The sequence below is a fragment of the Narcine bancroftii genome, chromosome 1, assembly GCF_036971445.1.
Source record: "Narcine bancroftii isolate sNarBan1 chromosome 1, sNarBan1.hap1, whole genome shotgun sequence".
Lineage (NCBI taxonomy): Eukaryota > Metazoa > Chordata > Chondrichthyes > Torpediniformes > Narcinidae > Narcine > Narcine bancroftii.
Genome location: NC_091469.1, coordinates 384,328,646 through 384,345,755, shown reverse-complemented (window position 1 = coordinate 384,345,755; position 17,110 = coordinate 384,328,646). Strand labels below are relative to the sequence as shown.

Genomic DNA, 17,110 nt, shown 5'->3' with positions numbered 1-17,110 from the left:
GTATCCGTACATCATGACTGATGCACAAACAAGTTTGTGATACATTTTTCACAAGACACATAATTAAGTTTAAATTGTTCTTCCAATAGCACAAGTTTCTTCATGCTGAATTAAAATTAATATAAACAAAACAAACCATCACCGTTTCTGGTTGCCGAAAGTAAGGAACATAGGTCAACAATTAATAGTTAAAATGGAGAAACATTCATGCACATCAACATTGCAAGCAGAAAATAAAAAATTAAAAATAAGTCGTGATCAAATTTACTTCCTAGCAAATGTTATTTCTTTCAAATAAAATCACTAACTCATGACTGTTCAAATGTGTACACAGCTGATAAAAAAAACAGCTCTTTTGCTACCATACAGTGAAGTTTGATGAATTTATATTAAATATACAATAACAGTTACAAGTGAGTTAGTCTGTTAATACAAGTCCTTCTTGTGAACATCTTGCCCTTTAATAACGTGATATTTTTTTCAGAGTTGGAGGATGTATTTGATCTTAACGATTTCTCCCATGTTCCAACATAATTCAAAATTATCTGTAGGTTGACAGAGCACAAGGAGAATATTTTTTAACTGTTTATCACAAGGATGGGAAAAATTCATGAACACAAGGAATGCTTGATGTTAATATTTTATCTTAAAATAAATTCAGCCATCCTTTTTTTTTCTTAGGCAGATTTATATTTAAACCTTCCCTCTCACAGTTTAAATCAAGACAATCGTTGAAATATATTCTGACTGTGCACAATGAAAAAGCACTTAAAGCGAATAAAATCTTAAAACTACACAATCCATGCTTAAATCAATGAGCGAACAAATTGAAGAAGCAAGCGTTGAATCTGAAACAGCAACCTTCTAGTTACCTGCTTATTAAGCCAATGCCACAGCTTTTGGAAGAAGAACAAATTGGACAGTTACTAATGAAAAAAGTTCACATTATAAAAAGTAATGAAGGCAGTTTAGATCAAAAGCCAATGAAAATCTTTCCTATTTGACTTGCACAGAACTACATTTTGGAATCATTGCAAAAGTGCATTAACGCACAACTGGTAAGTTGGTAATATAACAAACTTAACTGTGCACAAAGACCAGTAGGGAGAACTTCAAGCCAATGAGTCTGGTATCTGTTATGTACGAGCATCAGAAAGTTTCTACCATTTACAATATATGAAATGCAGAGTGGAGAAGAGATAATTATTTTTGGTTGCTGGTGCTAAATGATTGGGGGAATTTCTGATTAAAATCACCTCTTGAAATTCAATGCCTTTGATATGTACATTACCAAAGTGATTTGGAAAAGTACATGAACCAACCTCTGGCTAATACTGCTGCACGCATTTAGCGCAGAATAATTTCTTCCCCAAAATTGTAAAGTAGAAATAGTTTTACATGGTTTCCCTTCTATTAATCTAGTAGTCATAAAGTAATAACAACAGCAGTTGTAGACAATCCATACCAATCAATCTCAAACAGACAGAGAGGAGGGAAGAAAATCCTAATTGTGAGATTGCATTAGGAACCTTTGTTTCAAAGTCACCATCTTCTTCAAAGTATATCCACCCTTCATGAAGCTGTCAATTTGGACTATGAGAAATAATTTTGAACTAATAGTTAATACATTCAAGAAAATTTGTTAAAAAGATATAGATAGTCAAGTGATGCTTTTAAATTCGAGAACACTTTTTTATTTTACCTATAGAGCCACTGGCTGAGGTAATAAGGAGTGAAATTAGAGGGTTAAAGGTTGGTCATGAGGAGCATAAAATTAGTTTATTCGCAGATGATGCTTTGATTTATTTGACTGAACCAAAGACCTCTTTGTGTAAATTACATTTAAATTTGGAAGAATACCATAAGATTTCAGGTTATAAAGTAATTTGGGATAAAAGTGAAGTTATGCCCCTTATGCCAGGAGATTATACTCTCTGTCAAAGAAATATTCAATTTAAATGGCTAAAAGAGTCAATTAAATATTTAGGGATTCGGATAGATAATAATTTAAATAATCTATACAATTTGAATTATTTATCATTCCTTTAAAAAGTCGAAGAGGATTTTTAAAAATGGACTACTCTGCCAATAACATAGTAGGTAGGGTAAATTGTATAAAGATGTCTATCTTTCCACAGATACAATATATTTTTCAAACTTTACCTATATTGTTACCACAAAGGTTCTTTCAAGAATTAAATGATTTCTTACTTCTTTATTTGAGGGATCAAGAAAACCAGCATGGGTCAAAATAGAGATGGATAAATTAGGAGAGAAATTTATTCATAGATGGGATTCAAAGTTAATAATTGGTGTGAAGGAGACACCTTTGCTTAAGCATTTGATTACCATTTGGAACAAGTTAAACAATGAAATCGGGACAAAAGGAAGTATATCACCTAAAACACCTTCGATTCAAAATAACCTTATACCTTTTCCTAAAGATCATTCATTTTTAAATATTTGATTTCACAATGGTATTAAAAATGTAGAACATTGTTAAGAACAAGATCAATTGTTGTTTCAACATTTAAGAAATAATAGGGAATTACTCAAAATACACTTTTTTGCTATTTTCAAGTGAGAGGATATTTGCAGGGAAAATTAGGTTCAACAATGTACTTACTGGCTTGTAGTGAGCTTGAGCTCTTATTAGAAGAGGTTATACACTGAAATTTATTATTGTAATGTATATTTTACTACAAGCAGGTACTGTTAAAAAGGGAGTTCATAAATCTAGACAGAAATGGGAGGTTGATTTAAATATTACAATTGATGAGAAAAGATGGGCATAACTGTCAAGATTGAATGACAAATATTATAAATGCAAGATACAATTTAGTTCAATATAATTATTTACACATCAATTATATTTAAAACCACAAAAATTGCACAAAATGAAATCAGATGTATCAGATAAATGTTTTAGATGTGGTGAAGAAATAGGAACCTTTTTGCACTCGACTTGGTCATGATCTGAAGTTAGAATTTTTTTGCAAAATTTTTAAGAACTTGGTATTATTTTTCCACAAAATTCAGATTTATTTTTGTTGGGGAATATAGAAGGAACAAGACCTGAATTAAAACTATCATTTTATCAGGAGAAATTTATCAAAATACCTTTAGCGGTAGCAAGGAAATGTATTGCAATGATTTAGAAATCAGATATACATTTAGGTATGGAAAGATGGCATTAGGAAATTCAAAGTTGTATACCTTTGGAGAAAATTACATATAATTTGGAAATGAATATTCAACTTTAATACAAATTTGGAGCCCATATATGCAAAGTTTATGGATAAACATGTAAAAATAGACTTCCAGCCTCTTAAGACCTTTAATAATTTCTTCCCTAAAGTAGTTTTATATAAATACTGTAAGATCCCAGTGTGTGAGCTAATCCTTTGTGCAATCCAGAACAATATTATTTTCTCTTTATATTTCTTTGTTATTTAAATAATTATTTTATATAAATATATTTTTATCATTATAACTTTTATAGTGGGAGGGGGTATTAGGGAGAGGAAGGAGGGAAGGGGGGGGATTAATACCATGTAATCATTGTAATTTTAAATTTAATTAAGTATTGACTGTGTACAGTATATAACTAAATGGATGGAAAATTTTAAATAGAATATTCAAAAAAGTCTGTTCACCTTACAACAAAGGAGGATTAAGAAAGGTGTCAATAAAATGAACGAGAAAATATGCCATGATGACATAATCCTGAAATGAGTGGGAGGGGGTAAGAAGTTTGAAGCATAGGCTTATTAATCATTTTTATTGACTGATGATCAATATGGAGGTGGTACGGGATGTTTAAAGAGCATCAACTGGATCTACAAGATAAAGTGCAACAGAAGAATAGTAATTTTTATGATCTTAAAGAAATATAAAAAATTATGAAAGGCATAGATAAGATAGGGGTAGGAAAGTTTTTTTCTACTGGTAAGGGAGACTAGAATTAGGGGACATAGCCTCAAGATTGAAGGTACTAGATTTAGGATGGAGATGAGGATGAACTGCTTTTCCCAGGTGAATCTATGGAATTCACTGTCCTTTGAAGCAGTGGAGGCTCCCTCAGTAAATATATTTAAGACAACAAGATAGTTTTTTTTAAACATAGTAGGGAAATTAGGGGAAAAGGCATGTAGATGATGAGCCTATCATCAGATCAGCCACCTCAGCCATAATTTCATTGAATGGTCAGGTAGCCTTCTCCTGCACCTATTCCTTACGTTCTTATCCAGATGAAAACAATGTTTTCTGCTCTTTCATTTTGGATATTTAGGTTAACATTACACAGAAAATAAAGAAAGATCTAACGTACACCAAATTTGGAATGCACATGTCCACAAGAACATCCTGTTAACTGTTAATTCAACATGAACAAATTCAACATAACCCTGAGTAGAGATTGAGTAAATTGAAAAGATTGTCTCCAAAGGCAAATATTCAGAGATAATTAATATTATTATTTCACTAAGTATACATTTATATATAGACTATTTGGCTAGAATGACATGAACCACATATAATCCTTTATGCTTCAATGCAACAGAACTGATTTTGCAAGGTACAAAAAATAAAATTTGAGAATTAGGCTCAAATTCTAATTCTCATAGTAAATAAAAAAAGTTTGTTTTCAATTAAACTTTAAAAGCCAAGTATCAATTTCTGCTTTATCAAACAATAGCAAAGAATAAAAATGCGAAGCAGATGCTGAAAGAAGGCCAGCTCTGAAATGTTTACTATAAGACGATATGTTATAGGAACAGAAGTAGGCCATTCAGCCCATTGAATCTGATCCACCATCCATCATGAGCTGATCCATTCTTCAACCTGGCCACATTCTCCTGCCTTCCTCCCATAACCTTTGATACCCTAACTATTCAGATACCTATCAATTTCTGCCTTTTTATTTTCCATCTGCATCAAAACATATACAGTATTTATCCATAACATAAAAATGATAAAATTATGACACAAAAATAATACAATTTTTATATATTTTCTCCCACCCCCCTCCCTCACCAAAAAGAAAGAAAAAAAGAAAAGAAAAACCCTGTCTAATAAACCTATATCTTTTAATTAATTAATTTCAGTTTACATAACAGTCTTAAACCATAACTAATTAGAGTGGGTTGTATGAGAGAATGTGGATGTTGAAGGTAATGTCTTAGAAATAAAATCCATGCAAATTTTCCAAATCTTATCAAATTTTTCAGGTTGATTTTGTAAATTATACATTATTCTCTCTAATGGTACAAAATTTAATAATTCCATTCACCATCTATTCAACCCCACAATATCACTAGATTTCCATGTTACAGCTATAGATTTCTTTGCTATTGCTACACTTAAAAACTTCTTTTGATAAATATCTAACTTCAATTAGGAACTCTCCCCCAATAAAAATACTCTGAGATCCTTCAAAATTTGCATCTTCAAAATTCGTCCCAATAAAATATATCCTTCCAAAACTTATCTACCTTTTCACATTGCAAGATTGCATGCAGGAAAGATCCTACTTCTTTATTACATCTAAAACATTGATCAGAACAATTCGAATGAAGTGTATGCAATTTGTATTGAGTATAACTGATGTAAAAAAATTAAATTGTACAATTTGATATCTAACATTAATTGTATTAGCTACATTTTCGTAGCATAATTTTGACCAAGCTTCATCTTGAATCTATATTTAAATCTTTTTCCAATCTAGATTTGGATTTGAATAAATCCTTTTTAATGAATAGTCTCTTGTAATTTGATATACATATTAGTAATAAATCTTTCAATAAACATATCCATTATTAGATATTCAAATGGACTTTGTTCTGGAAATTTAAAATTCCTCCCTAATTTTCTTTTTAAATATGATTTAAGTTTGTAATAAGAAAATATAATAAAATGTTATATTATACTTATCTTTCAATTGATCAAAAGTTTAAAAAAAAATAGATCCCAAAAAACAATCTTTTATTTTTTATTCCACAATTATACCAAACATCAAAATAATATATTTTGCAATTTATCATCACATACCTCCACACTTTATCAGTCATTACATCCAATATTTCAATTGGTAGACTTTTGTTTATTAATATCGCTACTCCTCTAGCTTTAGAATTAAATGAAGAAGAGAATACTCCCCCACCCAATCTCACTTTAATTTTATATGTTCTATTTCTGTTAAATGAGTTTCCTGTATAAAAGCCACATCCACTTTAGGTTTTTTTCATACAATTCAATAACTATTTTTTTCTTTATTGGATTCTGAATTCCATTAATATTAATACTAATAAATGACAATTTTTCTGCCATTAAAATTAAAACCTATATCCATCCAGTGTTCGCCTCCATCTCACCACCCAACTCAACCCTCCTCACATAATACCATGTATCTATAAACAGTCCAGGCTAAAAACCAAAAAAAAGACAAAATATAGATAAGGGAAAAACCCCAGAGACGCGTGATGTTAAAGCGTCTCTATCACCCTGATCTGTATGGGATGCAAAACTAGTCGCATTAGTGCCCATGATAGCATAGTAGTCAGCATCACATTCCCCACTAACTCACTCAAAACATCATACCATCCCTTACTATAAACGTATCAATATACCTTTTAATCCATTAATCTTATCCAGTATATTAGATCACGCACAATATAGGTTAAACCTTCCTCCCCTTTTTAACTCTCTCAAAATGCAATGTATTTTCAGTTACAGCAAAACCTCTCAGTTATATAATAAATTCAAGTGTCTACAACCATCTGTTCATATTTAACAGCCATATACCTTTGCTTCATTAGGCTCAGTAAAAAATCTATTCCTCCCTCTCGAGATGAATACTTTCAAAACTGTTGGATATCTACAAAGGCATAGCCTTTTCTCCACAATACATCTTTAACCGGATTAAAGTCCTTTCTCTTTTTCAACAAATCAAAACTTATATCTGGATTTAAAAAATCTTATTTCCATTATAAATCAAAAGTAATGGTCTTTCTTTAGCTTGTTTCACTGCCAGCTCCAATATCTTCATATTGAAGAAATCTTGACAAGTATTGGACAGGACCTTTGGTGAGGCTTTGGTTTAGATCTCAATGCCCTATCTCATTCCATCTCCAAATCACCTTGAAATACAGCCTGAGCCAAAGATTCCGGTTTGCACCGTTGCAGATTTTTTTTTCAAGTCTTGACCCTTGTCCTCTTCTTCAAGTCCATCGATCTTGATATTGTGACAGAGTATTTAGAGGTGTTTTGGGAAGGATTATTAGAACAGGTTGCACACAAACATTTTAAAACACAGAATATTTGCAGGATTTTTGCTTTTTACAAAAAGAGCAACAAAGTTGCAGCATACAGCTTGCCTGGAAGAACATGTGATTTTTGCAGGCAGACAAAACAGTTATGCTCTCAGAGAGGGAGGGAGTGAGAATGAGAGAACAAAAAGAGACAGGAGAAGACTGGCTGTCTGAAAGGTGACCTGAGAGAAGGAAGATCATCTGCAGAATCCTGAAGGGGCAAGTTTTGTCAACAAGACTGATTAAGCAGGAATCAGGTGCGCATGTCCTGGAACAAAAGGAATCTCTCTCTGAAGACCTACAAGAACCTTCCTGAGTGGTAACCATTTGCCTGTTAAGCACCAAAGACTGGTGAACTTTGTTAATGTTAATTTCTGTGCACAGTACAAGAATTGCCTGTAACCAGTGAGATTGGAATGTGGTCCAAAGAACTTTCTAAGCTTATATACACATTACACACACCTGCACTTAGAATTGGCGGGGGATTAAGTAGGTTAAGTAAGTTGATAGTAATAAGTTAAAGTTTAATTCTGTTTTCTTGTTCAAATATAATTAAAAACTACTTTTGTTTACGTATCCCTTTGTGTTGTGGTGCATATCTATTGCTGCTGGTTTTTGGGGTCCTCTAGACTCCATAACAATATTATTCCATATACCGAAAATTTCCAAAACGTCTATCTTTTGCATTAGCTTCTGCTTGCACTTTCTTCATTCAATCTTTCAGAGTTTGAATCTCAAATTCATTCCCTTTAATTTTTCCATCCACTATTTCAAATCTAGTGTCCACCTGTTGTATTAATCTTTCCATCTTATCACCAGTCTTCCTTACTTCATCAGTTAACACTTCCATGGATTGTCGAAAAAAATCTAACATTTGCTTTAATTCACCAGAAGATAAAGAAGCTTCTGCACCTTTTTTCTACCTTTTTCTTGATTGTAAGTCGTTCTTGTTCTTTCCTTTGCTTTTCCAGTTCTTCTTCTTGATCACTGAAGCTGTGAGTGTCTGGAATTATTTTTTTGTGCTCTGTGCATGTGCAGAGTCACTTCTTCACCTGATGTCGATGGCCAGTGTCGGGGAGATCTTGTGCAGCAGTGTCCAAGGTCTCCCCGGCTTCTGGCCTCTCTCCTTTGGATATTACCTTGGGAACAGCTCCAGGATCCTTTCTTAAGGTCAGCCTCTCTTCCTTTTCTTGTTCCTTTTCTTGCTTAGTTTCTTGCACAACAGTATGTCCTTTATCATTCTTTGGTGGAATTGTTGATATTTTCTATGTGTCTTCAGATAATTCTTTCATATATTTTCTGAAACTTTTATAACTTTTTTTGTCACTTTTTCGAGGAGAGCAGGGATTATCAGTCTAACCCCACACCATCACACGACACGCACCCCCCCCGCCAATCTCTGCCTTTCATACACCCAATGACCTGGCGTCCACAGCCACCCATAGAAGCAAATTCCAAAGGTTCACTGCTCTCTGGCTGAAGAAATTCCTCCACATCTCTGTTTTAAATGGGCACCCTTCAATCCTGAAGTTGAGCCTTCTTGCCCTCGACTCCTCTAACATAGGAAACAACTTTGCCACATCTACTCTGTCCAGCCATTTCAAAATGAATTCCCCCCCCCATTCTTCTGAATTCCTAGGACTACTATCCGAGAGCCATCAAACATTCACATTATAGTAACTCACGTGATCTTTTTATTATTGTTCATTTCATCCTTACACAGATCTTTTATTTTAACTTGAACCATTTCAACAGGATTAAAATTGTCTGCAGATAGAAAAGACATTAATATAGGTGATCTGAAAAAAAGTTATCAGGAATTTAGTTCTTGTGCTTCCATTAGCGAATTCCTAAATTGCAGCATCCTCTATGTCATGGTTAGCCAGGCAAAACAGAGAAGCTAAAACAGTCTTATTTAAAGAATATGATCAACAAAATGTACCTTACTGTCAACTTTTATAACAATTCTTCCGAGTCCTCGTATGGGTCCTGGAGCTAGCGCATCTTGTCTGTCTTTGACAAAGTTTGACAGAATTTTCCAATAACTAGTAATGTGTCTTTCTACAAAGTTCAGTAATCCAAAACGTAGGACCAATTTCTTAAGCCCCCAAACTGTCAGCAAAAAAAGTTAATATTTTCAAAAACATATCATCATGAACGGGAAAAACAATATTCAACAATAACAGTTTTTTATGATTTTTATTAACTGGTCCTCCATTTGAATCATATTGTGTCTTAAACTTTCTATGGTACTTTTAATATAGAAAAAAACATTCAAAGATACTTTACATATATAATATTGGATTAAAATGTCCAATTAAAGAAATTAGAAAGAAACTACACATTTGCTCAAAGAGATACCTTCAAGGGATGTTCATTTGTCATTGGTGTAGAAAATTCGATAATGCAAAAGTCTGGAAGGCAAAGCTCCATTGCTAATGGCAAATGAAGAAAAAGTATACAGATATCCCAATTTTTAAAAATAAAGGGTATGGCCATTACAACGCCTGAACGACTGAAATGAAGGGCTCCTACAAACCCTCTGAGACTCTACTATTTGTTAAACAATATTGATTATGTTATTATATTCATACTGCATAGTATCATTTGTCTGTATGTGTGTTATGTCTGGATGCATGTTGGCATGTTTTTTCCTTCGTGTTGTTAGGTCTGCTTTGTTCATGAATGAGTGAGTCAAACACCAGACTGAGTCGAAATCAAGGTTCTTTGTTCTTTATTGCCGGATTGTAACACTTGCAACTAACAGTGTTAGTTGGAGAAGGCGCATTCTGCCGTTATCAGCAAGTGGTGTTTTTTATATACCTTAGGATACGTACTTAGTAAATTATCATACCATGACATTGTCCAATGAATAAACTGTTGCTGTCCCTCTCTGCTAGCCTCCTGCACATCAATTTGTCATCCCCACTCTTATCTTGAGAGTACAAGGTCACAACTGCATCTTGTTACGGCCCAGCACTGGGTGACTCCCTCTACATTCCCAGCTCATGATGTTTTTACCTAACAGTGTACTGGAGAATGCTGTTTCATCAGGTTATACTTATACAATTGGATGAGAATAAACTTGAACTAGATATTACCAGCCACTGGTACAGGGAGCAGCTCCAGTATCCAAAGATTCAGCCAGATCTGCACAACAACAATAGCCCAACCGAGCATCACAAAATAAATTGCACTTGTTTTCTTTTTTGGAAATGACACACTTCTAGGTCTTGGTACTCCCAATGGAGTAGGTAAGGTTGAGGAAGAAGCTGAAGAACTTGATTTATCAGATCCTAGAAAGAAAAAATGCATTAATGTATGATTGAATTAGCACTACAAGTATGAACAAAATCAAATGGCTAAATTGTAAAAGCTGTCTGATTCAAAGCAGGAATGTTTCCTAAATCAAGAAAATGGCCAAATTCCAGTTAAAATAAAAATGAAATACAATTTTAGGGAAAAATATTTTTTGGACTCCAGCAATGTATTCTTTTTTAATTATTAAACTAAATTACTCATCTTCAAACAATTTTTATCTCCCTCTCCAAAGACAATATTTTTGAATTATGATTCAAACAATTACTTGGTGGACTTTAATAGTATTCACAACGATCAACAATATACTGTTCACAAAATACAATTTTTCAGCTTTGGCTAAAAAGCATATTCTTAGTTCTGTGATCCTGCGTCCACCAGAAATTTATGTTGGGATAGCTGATCCCAAACACATAGAAGGCTCGTAGATTTTGGGCCAACCATCGCAGTCAATTTCCCGAGAATGCACAGGGTAGTAGGCACCTACGTGGTAAAAACACCAGGTGGAAGTGTCGGCAGGCTATCTGTCTGACTTGAGACGTTGCCTCATTATAGGAGCTGGTGTATTGAGAGCATTAGCTTGGGAAGTAGTGTCAACAACGGAGGTGCTTGTGCGGACAGCTGTGACACAGTGTCATTGTCTGAAGACCTTTTGGTGTGTTTTTTTGCCAGTCACAGGACATCTGCCTCTGCAGCTACTGCCCTGGGGGGGGGTCTTCAAAATAACTCTGCTATAATAAGTCTAATGTCTTCTGGCATCCTCTCCAGGAAGAGCTATTCGAATAACATATCTGGCCGTTGGTCAGATGCCAGGCACAGCATGTTGTCCATTAGTTTAGTCAGGGCACTCTTCCATGTGTCTGTTGGACCTCTCTCTGCGGGATATGCTGTAAATTTGCAGCAGGATCACTTTGAGAGTGTCATACTTGTGCTCTCCAGGCTCCAGTGGATCGTGCAGGATGGCTTGGTCCAAGGTACTGACGAGGTGATAATAGCAAGTTGCATCCAGCTCGATCTTCCTGAGGTAAAATTGTGGCTCAGCCTGTCAAAACCACAGCTCCGGTTCCGCCATCCAGAAGGGGGGGTAGCTTAATAGCAACAGGTGCAGTATCCATATCGTCCAAATGCTCATTTTGGACCCATCGGGGTCAGCATTTGTAGCCAGTGAAAACATGGTGGCTGATGATCGTGAAATAATGACACATGCAGTTGCAGGTAAATCAGAACTTCTTTATTCGAGTCACGCATGTATCCTTTTAAAACACTGAACCAAGTGCACCATGTTATGACGTCCCTTGCTGGTTCGCGAGACTTCTGAGAGTTGTTGTCTATCTTTAGCGCTGCTACAATGGGATAGTAATACAGTGGCAGCAATGGAGGCAAATTATTCAAGGATTTTCATAGTTGTATTATGTTCAGACAGAGTAAAACAGGATACAGGGACAATGTACTCAAAAGCTTTCTCATATAAACTGTATTTAGTTAGATTTAAACAACTGAACCTATTGCTCAAACCATTCTTCCAGTAGTTTATTGCTCCAGGTTCCTGCATCTGCAGTCTCTTGTATCTCAAAGATCCACAACTTACAGCCAATGACCCAAGCACTACCATCTTCATCCCCAAGCATGTCCTATCCCACTCAATAGAGAGACCCAACAGAAGCAGAGGCACAGTGATTTACAGTCAGGAAGGAACTAACTGTCAGTATTAACTCCAGATTCTATAAAATCTCATGGCATCTAGGTAAGGAAACCTCCTGCTGACTACAAGCTAGTACCCCTCCTTAGCTACTCTCGATCATCTGCAAAGTGATGGAAGTGAGTGGTATCTGGTAGCATTTGTTTAACAGAACCTGCTTACAGAAGTTGTTTGGATTCCACCAAAACCACTTAACTCCTGGTTTTGGTCCAAACGTGAACAAAAAAGTTAAACTCGATAGATAAATTGTACTTGGCATAAATGCAACATTTGCATAAATATGGCATCAAGAAGCCCTGGCGAAACTGGAGTCAATGGGAATCGGGGGAAAACACTCCACATCAAATTTAGCACAAATGGAAAATGTTTTCAGTGATTAGAGGGCAATTATCTTGGCCACACAGAACATCTCTGTGACAGTTCCTCAGGGTAATGTTTTTGTCAAAAATAGGAATGTTCATTGATGATTGCATGATGTTTGGCATCATTCATGAATGAAACAGTCCACAATACAGAAAGATCTGGATACTATCTCAGATTCAGATTTATTGTCAGTGTACATACATGACATCACATACAACCCTGAGATTCTTTTTCCTGTGGGTGAGGCAGAATTACCATTTATTGGCAAAAAATAACTGACTCAACATACACATGTAAACAAACTGACTTTGCAATACAGAGATTAAAAACAATAAAGTGCAAAAGTAAGAGTCCTTAAATAAGTTAATGATTGAGTTTGTTGTTGAGGAGTCTGATGATGGAGGGCTAGAATCTGCTTCAGAACCTGGTGGTGCTAGTCCTGTAGCACCTATACTTCTTTGCAGGTGGTAGCTGCAAGAACAGAGCATGTGCTGGATGGTGCATATCCTTGATGATTGCTGTTGCTCTCTGATGGTAGCATTCCCTGTAGACGATCTCAAAGGTGGAGAGGGTTTTACCTGTGATGTCCTCCTGAGCTGTGCCCACTACCTTCTAAAAATCCACTAAAATCTAGGCCAAGGCTGATAGATATCAAGTAACATTCGCACCTACAAGAGAAAATCCAGCTATCATCCCCTGACATTCAATGATGCTGAGGCTGGAATCTGGTTGACGGTTTTTTTGGTTTTTTTTGTTGAGGTGCCTGCGGCTGTGAAATATTTAACTTATCTTATGGTCAGATGAGGGTTCGCACTTATGAGTGTTTGAATGCTAAGACTAAATGGCATAATGAATGAACGAATGTTCTACAGAGTAGCTCTGTGGGGTACTAATGTACTAACAAAACATTGCAGGAACTACCTAGCTTAGTTACTAACATCCTGGAAGATATTTGCTTCAATTATCAATTTCTTTTCCACATTTCAAATACAAATTTCAATTAATCACCTGATAGTTCTTTTGTCAGATGATCCTCTTGTAGGCACGAGAATCCCATCATGGATACTAACCTATTAATGGTGCTCAAAACAAATTGAATCACTTGACCAGGCAATTCCAAACCTGCAGACAAAAAAAAGAACAAATCAGAAGACAAATGGCAACCTGAGCACAACACATCATCGAAAAAAGAACTGAACACATTCTACAAGGTACAAAATAAAATTAACAACCATAGCTATCTGTAGAGTTACTATCGCCCATGGTCTAAAATATAATTTAGTACATTAAATGTTGGCACAAATTTTTGCAAAAATGGAACAAAACTCTTACCTTCCTTCAAATTCCAATCCAACCCTCACAAACATCAGAAAACCCATTAAGCAGAAAATGTGCAAAAGGACTGAGTTTTTCTTCATCTGTGCATATAGCCTTTTCTCTGCTGCGTAGAATTCTGGAAGGGCAGATCTGTCATCGCGCTCTCTCGCGCGCTCTCTCGCGCGCTCTCTCTCGCGCTCTCTCTCGCGCTCTCTCTCTCGCTCTGTGACTTTCCCATGGTCTTTATAAATTGTAAGCTTATGTGTTTTATTGCCACTACCAATTTCCCATGATCCTTAGTAAATTTATAAAGGTTTATATCTGTCAACACAACAACAGGGGCTGAAGGTTTCATACTGTGCTGTACATAATGCTTAATTATGTTATAATTAGGCATGATTAATTTCATTTAAATAGAAGATCATAATACATTGATCAGGATTTAGTAAATTGAATACAACGTTTATCCCCTCTTTTTAATCTTTTGTTTCCTCATATTCCCGCACTCGTAAAAACGTCATCAACGCGTCACTACTTTATCCCTGGATTGTCCATGTCCCTTTCACACTGGGTTAATAAGCACGCAGGCATCAGATGATCCTGGAGATGATACAAACTACCTATGCATTCCATTTCCGGGGTGATTTGACACCTATATGCCAATTCACGTGCATTCACACTGGCCCCTTAACCGGTACATTGACTGTTAATTTACCAGGATAAGGTGCCAGTGTGAAAGGCGCTACTGAAACTCCTCTAGGGGACTTCGACAGCTGACATTTGTCCGCCATAGCTTTGTCAGCTGTCAATTACTGAACATCTGTCTGTGACAATCAGAAAAGTCTAAAAATTACTAAAATGTAAGAGCTAAAATTTAAAAGATTGAGCATTAACAATAAATTCAACTAAAACATTTAAGAATGCTCAAAAACCTAAATACACGTACAAACTATAACAAGAAAACCTAAATATACCAACAAATTACAAATGTATGACCTAATGTTTCCTCTTTCCTTTGTGCAGCTCCAGAGTACTCACACCAATACAGAATATCTAAACCTACCTATAATGTCTCATCTTAAGTGTAGGGAAATTTTACCATGGTCTTATTTTACCTGGACTCCATGGGAATATATTTCAGGAACTTGAAAGCTGGGACCTTGAAGTCTGCAGCTAAAGAAGACAGCGCTTATTATTGCCCAATAATCTCAAATAATTTACATGGGAAAACTTGGGGAGAAAGCTAAGCTTTAAGGGTATTGTCTTGCACAAAACAACAATCCTGTAAGTGTAAGAGACAAAGACAGCCTCTTTTAAGAACCATGTGTAACAAAGATGTTGACTACACTAGAAACAACAGATGCTTGAATCCAAAGTTTAAAAAATCTGCTGGGACTCCATTGGTCAAGCAGCATCAGTGGGAGAAAAATGACTGACATTTTGAGTCAGAACTCTTCATTAAGATCTAGAGTGTAGAGGGGATCTAGTTGGAATGAGGATGGCAGGGTGGGAATGGTTAAACAGGGACCAGTCAGGAATTGGTGAACCAGGGAGAGGCAAAGGAGGACAGATAGATAGGGCACATTAGGCCAGTGGTTTGGAGGGACGGGTGGTGGGGGGGGGGGGGGGGGGGGAAAGGATAGTGACTAGAAGGATTTGGGAGACAAAGGCAGAACGCTGGGAGGAGACAGAAAGTGAGAGGCAAGAGAAAAAAGATCAGGTGGAGGAGATGAGCCATATGAGATGAGGCTGGGGATGATATGGAAACGAAGACTGCAGTATTGGAATCTCATAAGAAAGTGACCTAAGGGCAACTATTGGTGAGAAGAGGACATAATGGACCAGATGGAACCCAACAGAGAGTGGATCCTGTTGCTGAACCATGGGTGGAAGAGGATGGAGCCAGAAGGGATTGTGGAGGGCTATAAAGGAATATAAAGGAAAGGGGAAGAACAGGGGGATCAGAAAAGAGAAGCGATCTGAATTTGAAAAATGAAATTTGCATTGGTCCTCACTTTAATAGTGGAAAAGGCTATAGATGGGCAGGATGTGTGGGAGTGGGAAGGGGAACTGAAATTACATGGCTTGGGCATCTTACCATGAAGCAAAGTTGCAAAAGTGCAACAGACCACAAGAATAATCACTCTTTTAATAGGCATGTGTGGAAAAATTCTACTTACCTGTCCTGCCTGGCTACATTACAGTGTGGTACGATTGCTTCAGAGAAATGGATTGGAGGTCAATTCAGAGGACTACAAGAGTGGCAAAGGGGATCACTGGAGTCTCCCTCCCCCCCCCCCCCTATCGATGTAATCTACTGGTATTGTTGTCTGAAGAGGGTCCACAAAAGAACCCCTTCCACCCTGCACACAGAATATTTCAGGTGCTCCCATCAGGAAAGAGATATAGGAGCATTACAGCCAGCACCACCAGGCTGAGAAACAGCTTCTTCCCACAGGTGGTGAGAATACTGAACGACCCAAAGGAACTGCTCACATTAACCATCTGAGACTCTCTTATCCACAAAACAATATTTGTATATATGAATACTTATCCTGTACATATATGGTTTGTCTGTATGTGTGTTATGTCTGACTAAATTTCTGCATGTTTTGCACCAACGATCAGAGAGTATTGTTTCATCAGGTTGTATTGTGCAATCTGATGAGAATAAACTTGAACTTGAGTGATGTTGTATTCTTGGTTTGTCAGAGTGAGGTCATTAGCTACAGCTTCATCATACCTTGAAGGGTTCAAGCCCAAAAAGTTGGTTATGTATCTTTATTTTTGCTATATAATGTATATTGTTTGACCTGCTGAGTTTCTCCAGAACTGTGCTTTTACTTCAACCACAGTGTCTGGAGACTTGCATGTTTTACTTCAGTGGATAGCCCTCAAGAATCATTTTTTGTCCATTCAGATTATTGACATTTCTTGTACTAAATGTGATGTGCGTCGGTGTTCTCAAGTGACATTGAAAAACTACGAGTGGGTACCACAAACACTTGTTATATGCACTAAACGAACTTCTTTTTATTCATGTACATTACAACTCCGATTATTCAAAATGGACAGAACCAGACCCATGTCAGATAAACGGTTTCTT

At 36.1% G+C, this 17,110-nt stretch overlaps 1 protein-coding gene across 4 annotated transcripts in view; it reads right to left on the bottom strand.

Annotated features, from left to right (window-relative positions):
* Positions 1 to 17,110, bottom strand: part of tmem245 (transmembrane protein 245) — a 120,771-nt gene that overhangs the window by 74,386 nt on the left and 29,275 nt on the right. For all 4 annotated transcript variants that reach the window (XM_069913544.1, XM_069913543.1, XM_069913540.1 and 1 more), the window contains 3 exons: positions 13,696 to 13,809; positions 10,409 to 10,603; positions 9,250 to 9,419 (listed from right to left, as the gene is read on the bottom strand). In XM_069913544.1, coding sequence (XP_069769645.1) covers positions 9,250 to 9,419; positions 10,409 to 10,603; positions 13,696 to 13,809 — 479 coding nt within the window. The remainder of the gene's footprint in view (positions 1 to 9,249; positions 9,420 to 10,408; positions 10,604 to 13,695; positions 13,810 to 17,110) is intronic.